This window comes from Microchirus variegatus (assembly GCF_963457635.1).
Source record: "Microchirus variegatus genome assembly, chromosome: 12".
NCBI lineage: Eukaryota > Metazoa > Chordata > Actinopteri > Pleuronectiformes > Soleidae > Microchirus > Microchirus variegatus.
In genome coordinates, this window is record NC_139813.1 from 28,126,980 (window position 1) to 28,139,479 (window position 12,500).

General features: G+C 44.0%; 1 protein-coding gene across 1 annotated transcript in view; it reads left to right on the top strand.

Annotated features, from left to right (window-relative positions):
• The window catches only part of myt1la (myelin transcription factor 1-like, a), a gene marked incomplete at both ends in the record, with an annotated part of 43,958 nt that overhangs the window by 3,693 nt on the left and 27,765 nt on the right, over nucleotides 1-12,500 (top strand). The window contains 4 exons of the mRNA XM_083898870.1: nucleotides 3,799-4,268; nucleotides 6,114-6,774; nucleotides 8,936-9,330; nucleotides 10,353-10,487. Coding sequence (XP_083754996.1) covers nucleotides 3,799-4,268; nucleotides 6,114-6,774; nucleotides 8,936-9,330; nucleotides 10,353-10,487 — 1,661 coding nt within the window. The remainder of the gene's footprint in view (nucleotides 1-3,798; nucleotides 4,269-6,113; nucleotides 6,775-8,935; nucleotides 9,331-10,352; nucleotides 10,488-12,500) is intronic.

Genomic DNA, 12,500 nt, shown 5'->3' on the forward strand with positions numbered 1-12,500 from the left:
GTACATCTGAACAAAGCATTGCCATGGTGACAACACACACACACACACACACACACACACACACACACACACACACACACACACACACACACACACGTACACACACACACACGACTTCACACTAACGTCTCTTTCATCATCATCATTATCATCATCAAAAAGTATTTTATACATTTAATTTAATTTAAATACAAATCATCAATAATAACATTAAAGGTGGAAACATTATAATAACAATAATAACAATAATAATAATGAGACAAAGAACAAACAAAGTTTAAAGTCATCACTGTGTGTTGGCCTGGAATGAACTGCTGTGGTAACCATGGCAACAGTGTATTTGTATCAGTGACAGCGGGCTAATTAACAGTCGAGCGCATATATATGTGCGTGTGTGTGTGCGTGTGTGTGCGTGCATGTGTGTGTGTGTGTGTGCAGTGAAAGCTCGTCTCCATGGTAACTGCAGACGTTTCTAAGTTAAAGACTACGGCGGTCAGTGAGTCCACAGAGGCAGAATAATAATAATAATAATAATAATAATAATAATGTTATAGATCTGATCAAAGTCTGGGATTAAAAACACTAAAATAATCAGTTAAAAAAAAAAAAACCCATAATGCAACAGTCCAGTGGCTTCTGGACAAACAAAGTAAACTCAGTCCTTTTAGCGCAATATGACGATGTGATATAAAGTACAGTATGATACATGTTACCATATATGATACAGTATCATATCATACGACGTGATATAACATGATATGATACAATATAACACGGTGAGGGATAAAATAAGGGATAAGCTAAGTTAAGATAAGCTAAGTTAAGATAAGATTAGATGAGTTAAGATAAGCTAAGATAAGCTAAGCTAAGCTAAGTTAAGATAAGATAAGCTAAGTTAAGATAAGATAAGCTAAGCTAAGTTAAGATAATATAAGCTAAGCTAAGCTAAGTTAAAATAACCTAAGCTAAGCTAAGTTAAGCTAAGCTATGATAAGTTAAAATAAGCTAAGATAAGCTAAGCTAAGTTAAGCTAAGTTAAGCTAAGCTATGATAAGTTAAAATAAGCTAAGATAAGCTAAGCTAAGTTAAGCTAAGCTATGATAAGTTAAAATAAGCTAAGATAAGCTAAGCTAAGATAAGTTAAGCTAAGCTAAGTTAAGCTAAGATATGATAAGTTAAAATAAGCTAAGATAAGCTAAGCTAAGTTAAGCTAAGCTGAGATAAGTTAAAATAAGCTAAGCTAAGTTAAGCTAAGTTAAGCTAAGATAAGATAAGCTAAGCTATGATCTATGAACTACAGTAAAGACTGATATAAGTACGAGTCACATATATTTAACATATATATAATAATACATACATACATACGTGAATAAATATATATACATATATGTATTCTGCACATGTGCAACTGCCTTTATTCAAGTGGTGCAGAATATAGATGAAGTTATTGATCCATTCGTCAGTGTGTGTGTGTGTGTGTGTGTGTCTGTGTGTGTGCGTGTCTGTGTGTGTCTGTGTGTGTGTGTGTGTGTCTGTGTGTGTGTGCGTGTGTGTGATCAATGTTAATGCATCAAATCACAGCAGCTTCACCATCATCATCATCAGCACCTCTCTCTCTCTCTCTCTCTCTCTCCCCCTCTCTCTCTCTCTCTCTCTCTCTCTGAACATAATTACCATGCATAGTCTCTCGCCCTCGTCTGCAGCGCTCCCTCGTTTCTGATCTGCTTTAATTACAACTGGAATTTTAATTAGTGACTGAGGTCACTGTGTGTGTGTGTGTGTGTGTGTGTGTGTGTGTGTGTGTGTGTGTGTGTGTGTGTGTGTGTGTGAGTGTGTGTGTGTGTGTGTGTGTGTGTGTGTGTGTGTGTGTGTGTCTGTCCGTGTGTGTGTGTGAGTGTCTATAGGGTAAAACATGGTGAGATCACATGAGGTGAAAGGTGTGTGTGTGTGTGTGTGTGTGTCTGTGTGTGTGTGTGTCTGTGTGTCTGTGTGTTGCTGCAGTGCAGTGAATATGAAGTGAATCATCTGCTCTATGTCAACATATGACTGGTTTGTGTGAGTGAATGAGTGAGTGAATGTAAGTGAGTGAGTGAATGAGTGAGTGTGAGTGAGTGAATGAGTGAGTGAGTGAATGTGAGTGAGTGAGTGAGTGAATGAATGAGTGTGAGTGAGTGAGTAATGAATGAGTGAGTGAATGTAAGTGAGTGAGTGAATGAGTGAGTGAATGTAAGTGAGTGAATGAGTGAGTGAATGTAAGTGAGTGAGTGAATGAGTAAGTATGAGTGAGTGAGTGAGTGAATGTGAGTGAGTGAGTGAATGAATGAGTGAGTGAATGTCAGTGAGTGAGTGAAAGTGAATGAGTGAGTGTGAGTGAGTGAGTAATGACTGAATGAGTGAATGTAAGTGAGTGAGTGAGTAAGTGAGTGAATGAGTGAGTGAATGTAAGTGAGTGAATGAGTGAGTGAATGTAAGTGAGTGAGTGAATGAGTGAGTGTGAGTGAGTGAATGAGTGAATGAGTGAGTGAGTGAGTGAGTGAATGTGAGTGAGTGAGTGAGTGAATGAATGAGTGTGAGTGAGAGAATGAGTGAGTGAATGTAAGTGAGTGAGTGAGTAAATGAGTGAGTGTGAGTGAGTGAATGAGTGAGTGAGTGAATGTGAGTGAGTGAGTGAGTGAATGAATGAGTGTGAGTGAGTGAGTAATGAATGAGTGAGTGAATGTAAGTGAGTGAGTGAATGAGTGAGTGAATGTAAGTGAGTGAATGAGTGAGTGAATGTAAGTGAGTGAGTGAATGAGTAAGTATGAGTGAGTGAGTGAGTGAATGTGAGTGAGTGAGTGAATGAATGAGTGAGTGAATGTCAGTGAGTGAGTGAAAGTGAATGAGTGAGTGTGAGTGAGTGAGTAATGACTGAATGAGTGAATGTAAGTGAGTGAGTGAGTAAGTGAGTGAATGAGTGAGTGAATGTAAGTGAGTGAATGAGTGAGTGAATGTAAGTGAGTGAGTGAATGAGTGAGTGTGAGTGAGTGAATGAGTGAGTGAGTGAGTGAGTGAATGTGAGTGAGTGAGTGAGTGAATGAATGAGTGTGAGTGAGAGAATGAGTGAGTGAATGTAAGTGAGTGAGTGAGTAAATGAGTGAGTGTGAGTGAGTGACTGAATGAATGAGTGAGTGAATGTCAGTGAGTGAGTGAGTGAATGAGTGAGTGTGAGTGAGTGAGTAATGAATGAGTGAGTGAATGTAAGTGAGTGAGTGTGAGTGAGTGAATGAGTGCATGAATGAGTAAGTGAGTGTATAAGTGAGTGAGTGTGTGAATGTGCGTGAGTGAATGTGAGTGAATGTGAGTGAGTGAATGTGAGTGAGTGAATGTGAGTGAGTGAGTGAATGTGAGAGAATGTGAGTGAGTGAATGTGAGTGAGTGAGTGTGAGTGAGTGAATGTGAATGTGAGTGAGTGAGTGAATGTGAGTGAGTGAATGTGAGTGAGTGAGTGAGTGAATGTGAGTGAGTGAATGTGAGTGAGTGAGTGTGAGTGAGTGAATGTGAATGTGAGTGAGTGAGTGAATGTGAGTGAGTGAATGTGAGTGAGTGAGTGAGTGAATGTGAGTGAGTGAGTGCCAGAGTCCACATAGAGTCCGTCTGCTTTGACCCTGAGCCTCAGCCTCACCTCTCACTGCAGCTGGAGGCGGAGCTGGAGGCGGAGCTCTGGTCCGAGTCCACAGTGAAACATTAATGATGAACGAGTGAGAAACAAAGATGGCCGCCGAGCGTGTGTTCGATCATGTGATCTCTGTCTCACTGCAGTGTCTACGGCTGTCCTCTGGCCAAGAAGAGGAAAGCTCTGGAGAAACAGCCTCTGGAGCCGGCTGCCAAGAGGAGGCCCTTCACCTCCTCACCAGGAGACGAGGAGGAAGAGGAGGAGGAGGAGGAGGAGGAGGAGGAGGAGGAGGAGGAGGAGGCCGCCGTCTACACCAGCTACGACAACCAAACCATGGAGGTGGGAGACGTGGTGAAGGAGCAAGTGGAGGTCGTGGAGGACGAGGAGGAGGAGGAGGAATTCTCAGAGGACAACGAGGAGCAAGGAGATGAGGAGGAGGAGGAGGAGGTGGAGGTGGAGAGGGCGGAGCCTACTATGGGACGAGAGCGAGAGGAGGAGGAGGAGGACGAGGAGGAGGGGATGGACGAGGAGGACGTGGACGACGGCGACGACGAGGAGGAGCAGGAGGACGATGGAGAGGAAGAGGACGAGGAGGAGGAGGAGCAGAATCATGGAGGTGTGTGTGTGTGTGTGTGTGTGTGTGTGTGTGCAGACGACTGATTTACATTCACATTTTAAAATTCACTTTTAATTTTATGTATTTATTTATTTATGTTAAAAGTATAGTTGTACTGTGAGCGCCCCCTGCTGCAAAAAACTCATTTCAGCCTCTGGACAAAAGTTTCTATGATGCACTCTCCCACACCAAAGTCACTCACTCTCCCACACCAAAGTCACTCACTCTCCCACACCAAAGTCACTCACTCTCACACACCAAAGTCACTCACTCTCCCACACCAAAGTCACTCACTCTCCCACACCAAAGTCACTCACTCTCCCACACCAAAGTCACTCACTCTCCCACACCAAAGTCACTCACTCTCCCACACCAAAGTCACTCACTCTCACACACCAAAGTCACTCACTCTCCCACACCAAAGTCACTCACTCTCCCACACCAAAGTCACTCACTCTCACACACCAAAGTCACTCACTCTCCCACGCCAAAGTCACTCACTCTCCCACACCAAAGTCACTCACTCTCCCACGCCAAAGTCACTCACTCTCCCACACCAAAGTCACTCACTCTCCCACACCAAAGTCACTCACTCTCCCACACCAAAGTCACTCCCTCTCTCACACCAAAATCACTCACTCTCCCACACCAAAATCACTCACTCTCACACACCAAAGTCACTCACTCTCACACACCAAAATCACTCACTCTCCCACACCAAAATCACTCACTCTCCCACACCAAAGTCACTCACTCTCCCACACCAAAGTCACTCACTCTCACACCAAAGTCACTCACTCTCCCAATCTCCCACACCAAAGTCACTCACTCTCCAACACCAAAGTCACTCACTCTCCCACACCAAAGTCACTCACTCTCCCACACCAAAGTCACTCACTCTCTGACACCAAAGTCACTCACTCTCCCACACCAAAGTCACTCACTCTCACACACCAAAGTCACTCCCTCTCTCACACCAAAATCACTCACTCTCCCACACCAAAGTCACTCACTCTCACACACCAAAGTCACTCACTCTCACACACCAAAATCACTCACTCTCCCACACCAAAATCACTCACTCTCCCACACCAGTCACTCACTCTCCCACACCAAAGTCACTCACTCTCCCACACCAAAGTCACTCACTCTCACACACCAAAGTCACTCACTCTCTCACACCAAAGTCACTCACTCTCACACACCAAAGTCACTCACTCTCTCACACCAAAGTCACTCACTCTCCCACACCAAAGTCACTCACTCTCCCACACCAAAGTCACTCACTCTCCCACACCAAAGTCACTCACTCTCTCACACCAAAGTCACTCACTCTCCCACACCAAAGTCACTCACTCTCTCACTCTCTCACACCAAAGTCACTCACTCTCCCACACCAAAGTCACTCACTCTCCCACACCAAAGTCACTCACTCTCTCACACCAAAGTCACTCACTCTCCCACACCCAAAGTCACTCACTCTCCCACACCAAAGTCACTCGCTCTTCCACACCAAAGTCACTCACTCTCCCACACCAAAGTCACTCGCTCTCCCACACCAAAGTCACTCACTCTCCCACACTAAAGTCACTCACTCTCCCACACCAAAGTCACTCACTCTCTCACACCAATCACTAACTTACAATGACTGATTTTAGTGAATTCAGCTTTTGAAATATTTAATTTAGGTTTAACTCAGTGACACAAAGTGACCACACGAGGCAGCAGAGGACCAGCAGCTCCTGTGTCCTTGTGAGCTAAAATCACTGCTTTTCTCTATGGACTTTGGTGTGGGAGAGTGAGTGATAAAATACCCTGATTTTCTCCTCGTTTCCCTGAAAACAGAGAACCGTTATAAACACGGTGGACAATCAAAGCTCCTCCCACTTCAGAAGGACAACAACAACAACAACAGCTGCGTCGTCAACGTCGTCGGCGCCGCCGAAGACTACGAGAACTACGACGAGCTCGTGGCAAAGTCGCTGCTCAACCTCGGAAAGATCGCCGAGGACGCGGCGTACCAGGCCATGACCGAGTCTGAGATGAACAGCAACTCGTCCAACAGCGGCGGCGAGGACGACGAAGACGAGGACGACGACGAGGACGAAGACGACGGCAGCGAGCGCGGCGGCGGCGACAGGAAGTGCGAGCTGAGCGTGGACCTGGACAGCGACGTCGTCAGGGAGACGGTGGACTCCCTCAAGCTCCTCGCTCAGGGCCACGGCGCCGTGTTGCCCGAGGACGGCTACGGCGAGGGCGGCGAGGGGCGGGGCGTGGCGGGGATGAGGGCGGAGCAGAACGAGGAGGGGGTGTGTCTCAGCAGCCTGGAGTGTCTGAGGAACCAGTGTTTCGATCTCGCTCGCAAACTCAGCGAGACGCCGCCGTGCGACCGCGCCGGGCATCACCTCATCCACCAGCAGCTGCAGCACGCCGCCGACCAGCAGGGGGCGCACCACCACCACCACCACCACCACCACCATCACCACCAACACCAACACCACAGCAGGTACGCTCGCCTGAAGCTAGGTGGCGCTGTTCGCTCCAGGCGAATAACGAGTCACTCTGAGAAAATGTGTTTAATCTCAGCTGTTTTTGACTCAGATTATAATCCCTGCTCTCACTGTCTCCATATTATCGTAAACTCTCCAGATTATCGTAAACTCTCCATATTATTGTAAACTCGTAAACTCTCCACATTATCGTAAACTCTCCATATTATCGTAAACTCTCCATATTATCGCTAACTCTCTGTATTATCGTAAACTCTCCATATTATCGTAAACTCTCCATATTATCGCTAACTCTCCATATTATCGTAAGCTCTCCATATTATCGCTAACTCTCCGTATTATCGTAAACTCTCCATATTATCGTAAACTCTCCGTATTATCGTAAACTCTCCATATTATCGTAAACTCTCCATATTATCGCTAACTCTCCATATTATCGTAAACTCTCCATATTATCGTAAACTCTCCATATTATCGCTAACGCTCCATATTAGCGTAAACGCTCCATATTAACGTAAACTCTCCATATTATCGTAAACTCTCCAGATTATCGTAAACTCTCCATATTATCGTAAACTCTCCATATTAACGTTAACTCTCCATATTATCCTAAACTCTCCATATTATCGTAAACTCTCCATATTATCGTAAACTCTCCATATTAACGTTAACTCTCCATATTATCGTAAACTCTCCATATTAACGTTAACTCTCCATATTATCGTAAACTCTCCATATTATCGTAAACTCTCCATATTAACGTTAACTCTCCATATTATCGTAAACTCTCCATATTATCGTAAACTCTCCATATTATCGTAAACTCTCCATATTATCGTAAACTCTCCATATTATCGCTAACTCTCCATATTATCGTAAACTCTCCATATTATCGCTAACTCTCCATATTATCATAAACTCTCCATATTATCGCTAACTCTCCGTATTATCGTAAACTCTCCATATTATCGCTAACTCTCCATATTATCGCTAACTCTCCATATTATCGTAAACTCTCCATATTATCGCTAACTCTCCATATTATCGTAAACGCTTCATATTATCGTAAACTCTCCATATTATCACTAACTCTCCATATTATCGCTAACTCTCCATATTATCGCTAACTCTCCATATTATCGTAAACTCTCCATATTATTGTAAACTCTCCATATTATCGCTAACTCTCCATATTATCGTAAACGCTCCATATTATCGTAAACTCTCCATATTATCGTAAACTCTCCAGATTATCGTAAACTCTCCATATTATCGGAAACTCTTCATATTATCGTAAACTCTCCATATTAACGTTAACTCTCCATATCATCCTAAACTCTCGTAAACTCTCCATATTATCGTAAACTCTCCATATTATCGCTAACTCTCCGTATTATCGTAACCTCTCCATATTATCGTAAACTCTCCATATTATCGCTAACTCCATATTATCGCAAACTCTCCATATTATCGGAAACTCGTAAACTCTCCATATTATCGTAAAAAAACGCTCCATATTATCGTAAAACATCCATATTATCGTAAAAATGCTCCATATTATCGTAAACGCTCCGTATTATCGTAACACTCCATATTATCGTAAACTCTCCATATTATCGTAAACTCTCCATATTATCGCTAACTCTCCGTATTATCGTGAACTCTCCATATTATCGTAAGCTCTCCATATTATCGCTAACTCTCCATATTATCGTAAACTCTCCATATTATCGTAAACTCTCCATATTATCGCTAACGCTCCATATTATCGTAAAACGCTCCATATTAAGGTAAACTCTCCATATTAACGTAAACTCTCCATATTATCGTAAACTCTTGTAAACTCTCCATATTATCGTAAACTCTCCATATTATCGTAAACTCTCCAGATTATCGTAAAAAAACGCTCCATATTATCGTAAAACATCCATATTATCGTAAAAACGCTCCATATTATCGTAAAAACGTTCCATATTATCGTAAACGCTCCGTATTATCGTAAACTCTCCATATTATCGTAAACTCTCGTAAACTCATAAACACAAAATAATCTCTAAATCTCCAATAAAAACAGCTGAAGAAAAGAAAAGAAAGAATTTCTGAATTTGCATATTTTTTTGGTAAATGAACACTTCCACTTCCTCCGCCTCCTCACAGGTACGAGAGCTGCCACCAGGGGGCGCCAGAGGAGCCCCGCTCGGCGGAGCACCGTTACTCGGACATGGTGAACCTGATGAAGCTGGAGGAGCAGCTCAGCCCGGCGTCCCGCGGTTACCCGACGTCGTGCAGCCAGGAGGGCGAGGAGGACGAGGACACCACGTCGGTGGCGTCCGATCGCTCCGACGAGACCTTCGACGCCACCAAAGGGAACCTGTCTCTGCTGGAGAAGGCCATCGCTCTGGAGTCTCAGAGGGCAAAGGTCATGAGGGAGCGCATGGCGTCCTCGCCGCGGCGGCTCGCCGGCGAACGCAGCCCGAGGCCGAGCGGCGGCGCCGAGGAGCGCCGGTCCAGGATGCACCACGACGGCCTGAAGAGGGCGTACTACCCTAAAGGTAACGCGCCCACGCACACGCTGACCTCTGCTGGCTGACCCGGAGTATTGATTTCTGTTGTTTCTTCAGTTTGGTCAAAATCACAACTTTTAATATTTGAGTCTTTAAAGTTCTGAGATTTAATAAATAAACTTTATTTAACGTGATAAAACTTATGCTTGGTTTAGTCAAAGTTATCTGAAGAATATATTTGCTTTTCACTGTTGGGAAGAATATATTTGCTTTTCACTGTTGGGAAAATAATGAAATCTACGTCAGTTTAAGTCTGCGTTATCTTTATCTTCACTGTTAGACAGACTTTAACAAGAAGTTTGTAAACCACTCACTCTCCCACACCAAAGCCCATAGAGAAAACCAGTGATTTTAGCTCACAGGGACACAGAAGCTGCTGGTCCTCTGCTGCCTCGTGTGGTCACTTTACAGTAAAGAGGGCGCTAAACTCGCCATTTCAGGTACATGCTGCTAGCTGAATATGTTGTGAAGTCAGCGTTTGATGTTAGCAGCTCCTGTAGCTTATCGTAAACCCCCGTAAACTCTCCATATTATCGTAAACTCTCCATATTAACGTTAACTCTCCATATTATAGCTGCTAATAGTAGCTGCTAGCTTCTTCTGTAGATAGACCCTGTGGCCTTGGTGTTTGATGTTAGCAGCTACTTTGCAGACAGTGACATGTTAGCCGCTACTGTAGCTAGCAATGTGGTATCAGTGATTGACATTAGCAGTTACAGTAGCTGCTAGCTGCTACTGTAACCAAATGCTGTGACATTGGTGTTTGATGTTAGCAGCTACTAAAGCCAGACTACAAGGGTTGCTAATGCTAAACTTAATTTAATATCCTCACATCATTTCATTGATATCATTTTGCTAAATGTAGCGACGCAGATTGATGCAGTAAATCTACTTCGGTTGTTTCTTATCATTGTGAAGAAGTTGTCGTTTATAGCTCGTTAGCTTTGCCGCAGCTAACTGCAGCCGGAGGACGGTTGTCTCGTCTCACTTTGTCTCCCCGTCGTCTCCAGACTCGTCCAGAGGCGACAAGAAGGAGAGCAAGTGTCCGACGCCGGGCTGCGACGGCACGGGTCACGTGACGGGTCTGTACCCACATCACCGCAGCCTCTCCGGGTGTCCACACAAGGACCGAGTCCCTCCTGAGAGTAGGTCCACCTGTGCTTTACCCGTCACCATGACAACAGCCCAACAAGTCATTTCAGAACAGTCTGATGCTGGAGGCTCTGGTCCGGTCCTGGTCCGGTCCTGGTCCGGTCCTGGTTTTCCCAGCTCCATATTTAAGTCAGTGTTTATGATCATGCATAGTTTTTTAAATCATAATTAAATCAAAACAAAGTTGAGAAATGACTTGTTGGACGATGATTGTTGGACGATGATTGTTGGACGATGTGGTGCATGTTGACCGTCGACCTGCATGACCTTTGACCTGGTGAGCGTGAACCTTTTCACCGCTCGTTCACGAACATGATTCTAAATGTGAATTATTATAATAATTAGGTCATTAGGTCACAATTAGGACAGTTGAAAGAGAAGAGCTTTTATTTTGAAATCAGATTTTTAGATCCGAGTTCAGTGTGTTTTTCCTTTGCTTTTTCGCCTCAGTGTGTGTGTGTGTGTGTGTGTGTGTGTGTGTGTTGTCACTGCATGAGACAAACTCACACTCACACATGTACATGTACATGTACATACATCATCATCATATACTCTGTGTATATGTCGTATAAACGTGTTTTCCTGAGCTTCACTAACAATCATCACATTTATGTTTCTGCCTTTAGCCAAAAAAAAAAAACGGATTATTGTTAGAAAAATCTGCTTTTTGAGTCTAAATTAAATGATGTTTGATGTTTAAAATGTTTTTAGAGACTTAAGAGGAGAATAAATGATTATAAATTGAAGTTAGCGGCTACTGTAGCTGCTAGCTTCTTCTGTAGTGAGACGATACGGCGTTAGTGTTTGATGTTAGCGGCTACTGTAGCTGTTAGCTTCTTCTGTAGTGAGACTCTATGGCGTTAGTGTTTGATGTTAGCGGCTACTGTAGCTGCTAGCTTCTTCTGTAGTGAGACTCTATGGCGTTAGTGTTTGATGTTAGCGGCTACTGTAGCTGCTAGCTTCTTCTGTAGTGAGACTCTATGGCGTTAGTGTTTGATGTTAGCGGCTACTGTAGCTGCTAGCTTCTTCTGTAGTGAGACTCTATGGCGTTAGTGTTTGATGTTAGCGGCTACTGTAGCTGCTAGCTTCTTCTGTAGTGAGACTCTATGGCGTTAGTGTTTGATGTTAGCGGCCACTGTAGCTGCTAGCTTCTTCTGTAGTGAGACTCTATGGCGTTAGTGTTTGATGTTAGCGACCACTGTAGCTGCTAGCTTCTTCTGTAGTGAGACTCTATGGCGTTAGTGTTTGATGTTAGCGGCTACTGTAGCTGCTAGCCAATTGTAGTGAGACTCTATGGCGTTAGTGTTGGATGTTAGCGGCTACTGTAGCTGCTAGCTTCTTCTGTAGTGAGACTCTATGGCGTTAGTGTTTGATGTTAGCGGCTACTGTAGCTGCTAGCTTCTTCTGTAGTGAGACTCTATGGCGTTAGTGTTTGATGTTAGCGGCTACTGTAGCTGCTAGCTTCTTCTGTAGTGAGACTCTATGGCGTTAGTGTTTGATGTTAGCGGCAACTGTAGCTGCTAGCTTCTTCTGTAGTGAGACTCTATGGCGTTAGTGTTTGATGTTAGCGGCTACTGTAGCTGCTAGCTTCTTCTGTAGTGAGACTCTATGGCGTTAGTGTTTGATGTTAGCGGCTACTGTAGCTGCTAGCTTCTTCTGTAGTGAGACTCTATGGCGTTAGTGTTTGATGTTAGCGGCCACTGTAGCTGCTAGCTTCTTCTGTAGTGAGACTCTATGGCGTTAGTGTTTGATGTTAGCGGCTACTGTAGCTGCTAGCTTCTTCTGTAGTGAGACTCTATGGCGTTAGTGTTGGATGTTAGCGGCTACTGTAGCTGCTAGCTTCTTCTGTAGTGAGACTCTATGGCGTTAGCGTTTGATGTTAGCGGCTACTGTAGCTGCTAGCTTCTTCTGTAGCTAGACTCTATGGCGTTAGCGTTTGATGTTAGCGGCTACTGTAGCTGCTAGCTTCTTCTGTAGTGAGACTCTATGGCGTTAGTGTTTGATGT